At 49.2% G+C, this 12521-nt stretch overlaps 1 protein-coding gene across 6 annotated transcripts; it reads left to right on the plus strand.

Annotated features, from left to right (window-relative positions):
- The first annotated feature begins 203 nt into the window (after window positions 1–203).
- Mtg2 (mitochondrial ribosome associated GTPase 2) lies at window positions 204–11897 on the plus strand. Of its 6 annotated transcripts, XM_074075065.1 has the most exons (8): window positions 293–329; window positions 980–1065; window positions 5390–5598; window positions 7862–8009; window positions 8966–9081; window positions 10032–10250; window positions 10446–10584; window positions 11376–11897. In XM_074075065.1, exons 3-8 carry the CDS (start codon window positions 5395–5397, stop codon window positions 11768–11770), a joined length of 1221 nt encoding a protein of 406 aa, XP_073931166.1. In that variant the 5' UTR covers window positions 293–329; window positions 980–1065; window positions 5390–5394; the 3' UTR covers window positions 11771–11897. The 6 variants fall into 6 exon arrangements, with proteins under 6 accessions (XP_020023380.2, XP_073931163.1, XP_073931166.1 ...); XM_020167791.2 differs by lacking the exons at window positions 293–329; window positions 980–1065 and adding an exon at window positions 204–243; XM_074075062.1 differs by lacking the exon at window positions 980–1065 and having other exon boundaries at window positions 212–329.
- Window positions 11898–12521: the final 624 nt, after the last annotated feature.

A 12521-nucleotide genomic window follows, 5' to 3' on the forward strand; every position in this document is an offset into this window, starting at 1 on the left:
TTGAACAGGCCGAGTCCGCGTTACTTGTGACTACAGTGCATTTTTTAAATCCTTCCCGGGGCGCGGGGCACAGCACTGTCGCGGCGGAGTCCGCTGAAGGAGCCGGCTCTCCCAGCCGCGGCGTGGGGCGGCTCGGGGCTCGGGGGCGAATCCGGACGCGCCTTCTGCGCGTGCGTGCTCGGCGCCCGCCCCGGAAGCAGTCGGCCGCGACGGATGCCCCGGAAGCGATGGCTCCTTGGGCGGGTAGGTGTGGGGCACAGCCCGGCGAGCGGAGCTGTGGATTGCTCAGGGCCCCACCGAGGGCAGCTTGTTCACGCGGTTCCCTCAAGGTCAGCGTTCTCAGCGGGGTGCTTTAGCGGGGAGGACGTGCCGGGGGCCGGAAAGCAGTCCCTTAGGAACTGTCCCTGCCTGGGTCCCTTGCAGAGCCCGCGACGCGCTTCTCCTCGCGAGGTCTGTCTTCATCGCGGCGCCAGGGGACGCTTTGTGACTTTGGGCAGGTGACCGTCCTCTCTGACCCCAGCCTCGCCGCCCTGGGGGCGAAACCAGTGTGAGGGCACCGGGCGGGCAGCGGGGAGCCGGTCCTGACCCGGGCGCGTCGCCACTGCGCCCTGCCGGGTGGAAGGTCGCAGAGGACCTCCGTGGGCTGACCGGAGACAGCACGGTCGTTGTAAGGGAGACCTTCTTTTTTTTTTTTGGCGGTGCTGTAGGTGAATCCATGGCCTCTTGTGCCAATTGAAATATGCCTCCAACCCTTGATTATTTGAGACAGGGTCTGTCTATGTAACTCAGGCTGGCCTCGAACTCGAGATTATACCGACCCTGCTTCCTAAGAGCTGGAATTACAGCAGTGAATTACATGTCCCACACCAAAGAAAACATTTGAAAGTCTTAGGCTTAGAAGAGGTTCCCACAATAACTTCCATGGGTCAGTACACAAGGAACATTTGTATGTCCTGTGCTGAGCCCTTCACTCCTGTAGGTGTCTCCGGGGCTGTCGGACCTGGGATCCCCACTTCACCAGTCTGATTTTGCTCTTTGCTAAACAGGAGGAGCACGTGGCTGCGGGTAAGAGGGGTTTGAGCTCGCATTCCCCCCGAGATTCCCCTGCACAGTATACAGGTGGATGCTGTCCAGCAGGACCTTCTGTGCTGATAGACACATTCTTATTTGTGCTGCCCAAGGTGGCCACGGCCCTATGGTCACCCAAAGTGTGACCCATGGGACTGAGGAGCTGAGTTTTTACATTTTATCTCATTTTAACTAAATGGCCTCGTGTTCAGTGGCTCCTGTATTGGACGGCACAGGAATGACCTTATTAGAGGGAAAATGAAGACCACCAACTAACAATAGCATGGGAGAACCACGTCACTCAGTGGGTCTCTGTACAATTTGAAAGGGCAGATGTGGGGAGAGGGACGAGAGGGCAACAGGGAGTGAGTATGATCAAAGCATACTGTATGCATGTATGGAAACACCACAACAAAAATTCCCACAATATGGAGAGTGAATAAATAAAAGCAAGCTGAATGGGCAAAAGGAGGAAGTGCACAAAGTGAGGCACAAGTCAGAGTGGAGATGGCCTTTTCTGTTGCTGACCTTCATGTTCCCGTCTACAAGTGCCTGGAGGCCTGGTTCCCTGTACCCAAGGATAGCTGGTGCACCCCAGATAGCTGGGGTGCAGGACCATGGGTTGTTTTTTCCTTATCCATCTGTTTTCGCACTCCACCCCACTCCCTGTCTTCTAATAGTTTGGTAACTTCGGTAAGTCACTTCACCTCTCCTTGCCTCGGTTTTTCATTTGTAAAGTGGGGATAGTAGAATTAATTCCTTCACAGAGTTTTTATGAGGACTAAATGGGCTAACTTCTGGAAAACATGTTGAACAGAATCTTGCAAGTGATGACAGAGAGGTCTGGAATATCTACTAAATTTATTTCTAGGTCCTTTTCATATTTGACACTCCTGTAAATGGGATTGCTTTCTCAATTTCCAGCATTTGCTGCTAGTGTATAAGAGTACAGTTAATTTTTTGAATTAACCTTGTAATCTGTGACCTCACCAGTTCATTTATTAATTCTAATTGTTTTATAGATCTCCCTGGGACTTCCAATCATCTTTTCTGCAAGTGGGGCCAGTTTTGCACACTTCTCCTTTCGTTCCTTTATTACAGTGCCTCAGGACCATTTTGCGCAGCAGTGGTGAAGTTGAGCATCCCTGTCTTTTTGCCATTGCAGCCTGTAGCACTCAGTCTTCCTTATCAAGTGTGATATTATCTAGGCTTGCTGCCTCCCCTTTACCAAGTGGTGTCTTTCTCTTCCTAGCTTGCTGAGGTGTTTTGTTTTCCAGCTCTGAGTGGGTGTTGAGATGATCACAGATCTGTGGATGTGATGAGGTTCTGACTGCCAAAGTGGCCTGTTGGCCCTCTGGTGAACCTGCTGGGTACTGACGCGTGGTCTTTTCTGTGCCCCTGGAATTGATTGAGTGGATTGAGTGACATTTTGCCAAGGATTCTTTGCTCCTGTATTCATGGAGGCTATTGTTCTCTGCTCTTTTTTGTTTTTTTTGGAAAGTCGGGTGTGGGTACTGGGGTTATAGTGGCCTCATAAAATGAGCTGGATAGTGATATTCCTCTGTGTTCTGAAAAAGTGTGGTAATACTGGTGTTATTTCTTCCTATAATTTTTGATGGAATTTACCAGGAAAACAACCTAACCTGGAGTTTTTTTGGGGGAATGTTTTCTAACAAATGCAGTTTCTTGAGTAGGTACAGGGCTGTTTGTTTTATTCTTGCTTGTGTTTATTTGTTCAGTTACATCTTTCAAAATAGGTATCCATTTGACACAGGCTGTTGAGTCTGTAAGAGCACCACACAAAAAAGATAAATATAGAGACAAGGCTGGTAGTATAGCTCAGTGATAGAGTGCTTTCCTAGCATACATGAGGTCTTGGGTTTAATTTGCAGCACCACACAGGAAAAAAAAAAAAAACAGCAAGCCAGGCACCAGTGGCTCACACCTATAATCCTAGCTACTTGGGAGGGAGATCAAGAGAATTGTGGTTTTAAACCAGTCCATGCAGATAGTTCAAGAGACCCTCAACACAAAAAATGACTGGCGGAGTGGCTCAAGCATTAGAGCACCTACCTAGCAAGCATGAGGCCCTCAGTTCAAACCCCAGTGCCAAAAAAAAAAAAACCTCCCTGTAGAAGGGCAGCCCAGCAAGGGGAGCCAAATCCACCAGGGTGAAGCAAGTGCCTGCCTGTGTGAGAAGACTGGAGATGGGGGCGAGACTGGTTACCCATAACAAAGAAATGGAGTAAGGAGAATGGAAACCTGGGCTCTTACAGTACAGCAGAGTTTCAGGGACAAAAAGAACATTCAGATGAGCCTGTGGTGCTGATTGGATATTGGTGTGAACTCGTCGTTTTTAACAGACATGACACGTATGAGCGTAGGAAGGCAGGTGTCAGCCTGTCTGTAGATGTAAATGGCTGTGTGTATGCTTAGTATCCAGGTTTAGATTCCAAATGCCACTTTGCACTAACAGGAGCCAGGCTTTTGGGCTTCTGTGGAGGTGAGGCCCTTGGCAGGGGACAGGCAAGCCAGGGCAGCTTGTGCAGGAAACGAAGGCAAGAGGCACAGGTCATCCTGGTGGGCTTCCCCCGGCCAAGTTAGGAACAGTTTGAGCCTTAAATAAACTATAGTAAGAGGCGATTGACTGATTACATCAGGAGACCATAAGTGCATATGGATTTATAAATTGACAGTGCATGAGAAGGAGGACCCCCCTATGGCTTACAGCAACTTCCTGCCAAATACTGGGCCACCCAATCTAGTATTTGGAGGGAACATCAGCCCCAGGCCACGAAGAGGAGCAGTTGAGGTGGGGGAGGGGGCAGAGAAGAGGTTCGGGAAGTGGGGCTTGTGTGGAGCCCCATTGCAGGTCCGGCTAGAATTAAGGCATTTTTGTAACAGCTGGCCTATAACCTTTGAAGTACCAAGGGCACAGGGTCAAAGAAAGACTGAGGGACTTTCAGTGAAGGAGACTAAAACAGCACATGATTTGATGTGGACCTTCTGGGTAGGACACTTCTGGGACACTGGCCACACATGGATGGCTTTCTGTAGAACACCCTCATTAGGGAGCACAGGCAATTGTTGGGTAGTGGGTCTTCAGAGTTCTTTGTGCTCTGCCACCTCCTCTGAGATTACAGTTGCTTCATATCAAAAGCCACAGTGCTGAGCGCTATGCTGTGGGAACAGCCACCATAGAGACCAGGCTTCATTCTCAGGAGGAGCGAAGGTTTCTGGTCCCCCATTTCAGGTGCCGAGTGCAAGTGGGGACCTTCCCCACAGTCCCCACGCTTCTGTCAGGCTTGGCTATAAATGAGGGTTGCTCCAGCCCTACCTAGGCTCAGAGAACTTGGGAACATGTGATGTTTCCCAGTTTGTTATGAAGGTGCTGCAAAGGCTGGAGGTGAACACCACAGGAGCTATCTCCTGTGGGGCTGGGGTAGAGGACCCTCAGCATGTGATGTGGTCACCAGCCAGAGAGGGTTTGAGGAGGCTTTGCCATATGGGCATAACTGGTGACTTAGTCTCCAGCCCTCCCCTGCTGGAGGATGGAGCTAAGTGGGCATCCAAGCTTCGGTCCTGGCCTGGTCTTCTTGGAGACCAACCCCTACCTAGGGGTCACCAAGCATCACCTTACTAGAGCAGAAAGCTCTTTTGTCACTCAGGAAATGCAAGGGAACCGAGTGGCTCTGGATCAGGCGGTTATCTCAGGAAATTACCAGGGTGTAGAAGCTCTGCATCGGGGCTGGGGGCAGAGACCAGATAGATGCTCCCATTTATATCTGTATGACACCCATGTGAATCTGCTTGGACAGCCTCAGCCAACCCTAAACGCCTTCAGGTGAGGAGATGGATGCAGCAGGTGTGTGACCTTCCCCAAGTCACCAAGTCTGGATGCTTAGCCACCCTTGTTTAAAATTCTCATAACCCAGTTTGATGACTTTAACTGCACAAGATAGCACACTCAATAACATTTAAGCAAATGAATATTTTTATTTTGAAGAAAATTTGATTGGAGGTTTGGATTCCCCTCGAATAATTTCATTGAGTAGATACTTGATATTCACCAGAGAGGGCCATCCAGTGTTTTGGGAGATTTAATAATTTAGGTCATCTGTACTCAGACCCTGCCCCAACAGGAAAGTAGACTGATGAGTGCCAGGGGACACCCTGGACTTCATGGTGGGGACAGTCAGATTCATCAGTTGGTTTCTGACATGTATCCAGATTATGCCAGGTGCTGGCCACTTGACTCTAGTTTCTTTTGACGGTCAGGTTTAAACTGAGTGTCTTATTTTGCCCATTTGACTTTTGTCAGGAGCCATGATACCTGGCAGGATTTTCTCAGCAAGCCCTCACACCTTGTTGGAGGGCATGGTACTATGGAGTCCTTCCATAAGGGCTGGCCTCAAGCCCAGCCAGCTCCTTCCACAGCAGGCTCCATCCAGGCCTCTCTCAGTGGGCTACATGAACTGCGCCAAGCATCAGGAGCTCCCTGGAAAGAAGCCACTTTCGGAGAAAAAACTGGTGAGTCTCAGCTTAGAGCCTGCCACAGGCAGGCAGCAGGGTGTTCTCTTCACCCTGTCTTTGGGTGTCCTGATTATGCTACTGAGGGGCACATGGAGCTTCTTGAAAGGGGGCTTGTGTGTCAGCGACTCTGCTGATACAAACAGGGGCCTAGGGAGGAACCTGGCTCCTTGAAAGACCTGACAGTGTTCTTGCTGTAGGCTGAACACTCACAGATGCAAGGCTGCTCATTTGTTAATTTGTTTATCTGACTTACCAGTAAATAAGTGTTTCTTTAACGTACATGAATAGTTCTAATTTAAAACCTCTGGGGAACTAGACCTTTGGTTTTGCAATTCTTTAAGCCTTACATTAAGTGTTTGTTCTATTTACAAGAACTTGCTACTTAAACATGATGGTGTTTGATTAAACTGAAGAAGATACACACTTATAACACACTTCACTTCCTCTTAAAGGTTTGGGCTCCCGGTGGGCATTCTGAGGACAAAGTACTTCCTGTGGGAAAGAGCTTTAGCAGCCGTGGTGCCCACCACATAGCTGAGGCTTCCCCGTGGCTCCATCTTCCCCAGAAGGTCAAACTGGATCCTAAGTTTTGTCTTCCCTATGATGCTCCCCTCTTGGGCTTCTTTCCTGTCAGGTGGACTGATTGTGTTGGCATTGAGCTAAATTGCACAGTGAGTTTCTGAGATGACAATTCATGGTTTTCAGTGTGGTAGTACTGAAAAACCCCCTAAAATATGTGACTGGTGCACTGCCACTTGATCCACGCCCGTAGCCTTTTTTTTTTTTCCAACAGTACTGGTGTAGAACTCCAGCTCTGCACCTTGAGCCACTCCATCAGCCCTGTTTTTGTGATGCGCTTTTTTTTTTTTTTCTAAATAAGATCTCGTGAAGTCTTTGCCTGAGCTGGCTTGAAACTGTGATCCTTCTGATCTCTGCCTCCTGAGTAGCTAGGATTATAGGCATGAGCCACTGGCACCCAGCCATGTTGGGTTTTTTTGAGATATGGTCTCACTTTTTGCCTGGGTGTCCATCCTCCTATTTCTTCCCCACATAACTGGAGTGATAGGCACATGCCACTGCACCCAGTCGTTAATTGAGATGGAGTCTTAGCAAATGTTTTTCCCCAGGCTGGGCTTGTACTGAGATCCTCCCGAACTCTGCCTCTTGAGTAGCTAGGATTACTGGCTTGAGCTCCCCACCTGGCTCTGCTTATTTGTTTTTGTTTGTTTGTTTGTTTGTTTGTGGGGGTGCAAGGGATCAAATTCAAGGCCTTGTGTATAACGGGCAAATACTCTACCATTGAGTTACACCCTCGACCTGTGTATTTTCTTTTTTAAAACTCCAGGGCTGAGATGGTAGAGCACTCGCCTAACATGTGCAAGACTATGGGTTCAATGCCCAGCACCACACAAAACAAGACTGTCTGCAGCCTGTTGGATGAAGTACAGATGTCCTGGGTCTGGGCAAGGGCTATGGGTGGCCCGTGAGGACCTGGGGCATGTCCGTTGTGCAGATCTATAGAAAGTGGGTGTCTCCACTGCTCCAGTGAGGGTCCAGCTAGCCTCGGCTAGCTGAACTTGAAGGAGGTACTGATGTGTATTAAATATTAACCTAGTTAGTTCTGATTCTCTAGTTGGCTTGTGCTTGCCTTAGGGACTAAGGAGAAACCTTTCTGAAGGGCTCCATGTGCATCCTTGTATTTTCCAAAGAAGCTTTAGTGGGATCAAGAAATGGTTCTTTGTTCATAACCAAAAGCGTGGGGATTGTCCACGAAGGCCTTCACCTCATTCCCCATTACAACCTTCCAATGGCAAAGGCAGACCTTTATTTTTAGTAATGTATTTCTATGTGAAAGAAGCTAGAAGGACACTCTGTTCAAGGGATACTTGCTAAACTAAACAGTCTATGTTCTCTTTAGGTTAGAAATGCTGAATTCCTTTTTGAAGTGTGTATTCCATACCAGCCACCCTGTTTCTGCACTGATTTACCCCCACCTGCAAACCAACTGACTTGTGGGAACTGTCTTCTTGTTTTTTTTTTTTTTTTTTGAGACAGAATCTTGCTCTGCAACCCACACTGGCCTCAAACTCACTATGTGTCCACAGTAGTTTTTCTCTTTATGAGGGATCAGTAATAACCTTAGTTAGCATCATTAACTTCTAATTTTAATGGACAAAGAAGGCAAATTTCAAGTGTTTGTGTGCTTTCTTGGAGAGGATTAGGGATGTAGCTAACATCGGATGCCCTGTGCTCTCTGTAGAAAAGGCACTTTGTGGACCGTCGGAGAGTGCTGGTCCGTGCAGGAAATGGAGGCTCCGGAGCCAGCTGCTTCCACAGCGAGCCCCGCAAAGAGTTCGGAGGCCCTGACGGTGGGGATGGCGGCAGTGGTGGCCACGTCATCTTGAGAGGCACGTGCCCTGGGGCAACTGGGGAGGAGTCGGGTACAGGCCTTGGGTGCAGGTTCAAACCTCTTGTCCTGATGTGCTTTTGCACTGAACGTTTGATGTGTAGATGCCACCATCATAAAGTCACGTGGATGATCACAAACAGTGCACTGAGGAAAGTGACTGAAGGGCGTGGAGGTGGGGGGAGCTTTTGTTTTCTTTTGTTTTTAGTCTCAGGAACCTAATATGATACGAAGTCAAAGATGCATCTGTTGTCACTGTCTCTGTGAGTACCAAAAGGGCAGGCTTGTATGCAGAGCACTGTTAGCCTAAATGCTTAGTAAGCCGCAAACGTTCACAGCATAATAAAGTAGGGTTTTGATCTGTTTTGTTTTGCTTGAGAGAAGGTCTCACTGTGTAGCCCAGGCTGGCCTCGAATACCCAATCCTCTTGCCTCAGACTCCTGAGTGCTGGGATTGAAGGTGTGTACTACCACACCCAGCGATGCTATTTAATTGGTGATGGTGCTGTGAGTAACTTCAAATTTTTCAGAAATGGTAGTGTTTGGAAGAAAACTGAGAACTTGGCTTTCTTCTTTTTTTTTTTTTTTTCTTTAATGTGATTTATTATTATCACCACTTTGAGATTTTTTTTCTCTTTTTGGAACTCAGGGTCTTGAGAGTGTCTTGATAAGCAGACACTCTTACCACTTGAGCCATTCCACAAGCATTTTTTTTTTTTGGTGGTACTGGGGTTTGAACTTGAGGCTTCACACTTGGTTAACAGGAGCTCTACCACTTGAGCACCTGCCTACAGCTTGGCTTACTTTAAATCATGTTGCTAGTCAGTAAGCTCTGCCACACTTTCCCTCCACATTTCCATGCGCAGTTTAAGATTTGTAAAGTGAACAAGAGAACGTGAACCACAGGTGCTTTCTGTCTTAATGCAAAGGAACGTGAAGGTTCTTGCTCTCACTCTAGTTGACCAGCAAGTCAGGTCCCTGTCCTCGGTCCTGTCCCTGTATCAGGGTTTCCATGGAGAAGATGGCGGCAGGAAAAACTGCTCTGGAAGAGGTGGCGCCACCCTCTACATCCGGGTAAGCCAAAGGGGCTGGAGCCAGCATTGCTGGGGTCCAAGGTGACCAAGAGGCATATGGTAGCAAACAGAAGCTGGCAGGCAGAGTGGAGAGCACCCCGGTCCTGGGACACACACCCCAACCAGGGGCCTTTGCACTGCTGTGTGCCTGGCCCAGTAGGATATGAGGTAACTGCTCTCAAGAGGGAGCCCACAGAGCACACCGTCTCTCTCGTTTCTGGCTAGGCTCTCACCCCACTGAGGGCTACTCTTCTTTTAGGCTTTTTTTTTTTTTTCCCCATGCCTCAATTAAACCTAATGTTTTAGAAACACTTTGAAAAAGCTACTTATGGCTGGGCGTTGGTGGCTTATACCTGTAATCCTAGCTACTCAGAAGGTAGTGATTGGGAGGATTGCAGTTCAAAGCCAGCCCGGGCAAATATTTTGCAAGGCCCTGTCAAGAAAATACCTAACACAAAAAGGGCTGGTGGAGTGGCTCAAGGTGTATGCCCTGAGTTCAAGCCCAGTGCCACAAAAAAAAACCAACCAAACAAAAAAACAGTGCAGTTTAGTTTTGTTTTTAGTTTTGTGTTTAGATGGGATATTGACGTGTAGCCCAGGTTGACCTACAACTTTGGATCTTCCTGCTTAGCTTCCTGAGTGCTGGGTGTAATTGGACTGTTGTAGTGCTCTTGAAGTACTGTCAGGATCTTGTTTTTTTGTTGTTTTGGGAGTTTTGGGTGGTACTGGTGTTTGAACTCAGGGCCTTGTGCTCTACTACTTGAGCCATGCTCCAGCCCAAGTGCCGGGATTATAGCAAGCATCACCACATCACCACGTATGTAGTTTAAAGGTTGTGTGACCAGCCCCATAAATGTTGAGGGCCAGGACCTTTTCTTTGTGCTTGGTGGTAACAGGAATGGGTTCCTGGTGCCCTGTCATGTAACCATATGAACATGTGCTGCTTTTCAGGTTCCTGTGGGCACTTTGGTGAAGGAGGGAAGTGAGACCGTAGCTGAACTGTCCCACCCAGGCGATGAGTACATTGCTGCGCTTGGAGGAGCAGGAGGAAAAGGCAACCGCTTCTTCCTGGCCAACGACAACCGTGCCCCTGCAATGTACACCCCTGGAGAGCCAGGCCAGGAGCGTGTTCTCCTCCTGGAGCTCAAGACTGTGGCCCATGCTGGCCTGGTGGGTCCCTGACGGTGGGATGTGCTGCTGGTCTAGAAGGGAGTGGTGGCTTTGCATTTGTGCTTCCTGTCAGTGTGCTGCTGACGAGGATGAGCACATGCTCACTAACCCAGCCCAGCCTCATCCCGGCCAGCTGCACGCTGCAGGAATCAAGTCCTGCCGTGGACCCACGGGTGCCTTTGCTTTTTCTTACAGGTTGGATTCCCCAATGCTGGCAAATCCTCACTTCTCCGAGCCATTTCGAATGCAAAACCCACTGTGGCTTCCTACCCATTTACCACCTTGAACCCCCACATAGGAATTGTTCACTATGCTGACCACCAACAGGTAGCAGGTAGGCTTCCAGAATCCTGCCAAAGGTTGGCTTTAGAGGATCTGGGTGATTCAGGAAAATAATTATGTAACTCCTAAATTTAGCTTCCTGTTTAAAGTGTGGTATTGTTTTTCCTGACTGAAATAATTTTAGTGATTCTGATCTCTATCAAAATCAGGCATGGACATACACACACACGCACCCCAGAGTCTGTTAGTTCCAGTTCAGAAATGTGAGCTCAAAATTTCGAGCCTGAGGAGAAGACTTCTCGCTACATTTATTCTCTTCTTTGGAGCTCAGCAGCCTCAGTCATGCAGACAGCATATGATTTAAAAAGCTTTCCCTGTACCATTTTGAGAGAAGAAAACTTTTTTCCAGAAGATAATGTACCCATTAAAAATAGTAAGCCTGCTGGTAAGGTTATTTGTATCGCACTTTATATTTGCAAAGTACTCTATAATGATCTTTATCGTTAATCAAATTATTCATAGAGTGCAGGAAGCCGTTTTCCCCTTTTTTGAATCATGTTTGAAGCAGAAAGACAGGCATGTGTTGCATGTTCCTCAGTAGATCCATCCATCATTGCACCTGTCACCCAAATAGTTCAGAGCATTTTTGCACCCTCAAGGCTGAGGTGCCACCTGGCCTGCTGAGTCACCTGGGGTGGATGAATTTCTTTGGTTTAGCGGGTTCTTGAAGGAAAGGCTTAGAACACAGGGTCTCCCTTCCCATTCCCAAGGTTGAAAGTCACTGGGGAATGAGACATCCGTGGCCCTTGCATGAACATGACCCCATGCTCTTGTCTCCTGCAGTGGCAGACATCCCAGGCATCGTCCGAGGCGCCCACCAGAACAGGGGCTTGGGCCTCAGCTTCCTCAGGCACATCGAGCGCTGCCTCTTTCTCTTGTTTGTGGTGGACCTTTCCCTGCCAGAGCCGTGGGCTCAGGTTGAGGATTTGAAATACGAACTAGAGAAGCACAAAGAAGGCCTTTCCCAGAGACCCCATGAGATCATTGCAAATAAAATGGATCTTCCGCAGGCCCGGGCCAACCTGCCCCGGTTACAGGCCCACCTAGGGCAGGAGGTCATTGCCCTGTCGGCACTGACTGGGGAGAACCTTGAGCAGCTACTGCTGCGTGTGAAGGTGCTGCACGACGCCTGTGTGGAGGCAGAGCGGGGGCAGGGCCGCCAGCCTCTGAGGTGGTAGTGTGTGCTGTGGTCCCGGGCCCCAGGGCCAGAGGCTGGCACAGAGGTGAGTGAGCATTTGCAGAGACACAGCGACCTGATTAAGACATGGGTGGCTTTAAATGCCCAAAAGAAAGTGCTTGTAAATATTTGAGAGTGGTTGTGTTTCTGCCTTCCTGCCAACTTGCGTCTCCCCCGCTAAGGCCCTCCGCCCTCTGGCCTAGGATTCCCTCAGGTGGCAGAACATTCCATGCCACCTGACGCCCGGCCTGCTCCCCAGTGCTTTGCACACTTGTCAGCCTTGCTGACTAATTTGCAGAGGTTGACTCATTTGTGCTAATTAACACCCCTAATTAGGAGGAGGACCACACTGCTGGCTGAGGTTAGCAAATGCTACCCTCACACACAGACGGGCCCTGGGTGAGCATCACAGAGCACTGTGGCATTTGGTTTTCACACGGGCTGGCTGTGCCCCGGGACCCACAAAACAGTCCTGCAGAGCGGCAAGCCAGTACAACTCTCCAGCAGTGCTCTCTGCTGCAGCAGGGCATCCTGGCAGCAGAGTGCAGCTGCCTCACTCTCCAGCATCGGCTGAGAACAGTGCGGCCAGCTCCTCCCTGCCTTACGCTGCACTGAGCTGTGTGGGAGCCCAGCCGAGGCAGCCTTGGGGCTTCACGACTGAATGCACCCAATATCCGACGCAAGCACATGTGGCTTCTAGCTCTGCCTCAGTATGTGCGAGCGGATTGTTAACTAAAGATGACGTGAGCCGC

Source organism: Castor canadensis, chromosome 5 (assembly GCF_047511655.1).
Source record: "Castor canadensis chromosome 5, mCasCan1.hap1v2, whole genome shotgun sequence".
NCBI classification, from domain to species: Eukaryota; Metazoa; Chordata; class Mammalia; order Rodentia; family Castoridae; genus Castor; species Castor canadensis.

What these genes read in the sequence shown, in the direction of transcription:
- Mtg2 (XM_020167791.2), top strand. An exon ending in CACTTTCGGAGAAAAAACTG is followed by an intron (nt 5,599 to 7,861) that starts GTGAGTCTCAGC and finishes TGCTCTCTGTAG; the next exon opens with AAAAGGCACTTTGTGGACCG. An exon ending in TGACCACCAACAGGTAGCAG is followed by an intron (nt 10,585 to 11,375) that starts GTAGGCTTCCAG and finishes TGTCTCCTGCAG; the next exon opens with TGGCAGACATCCCAGGCATC.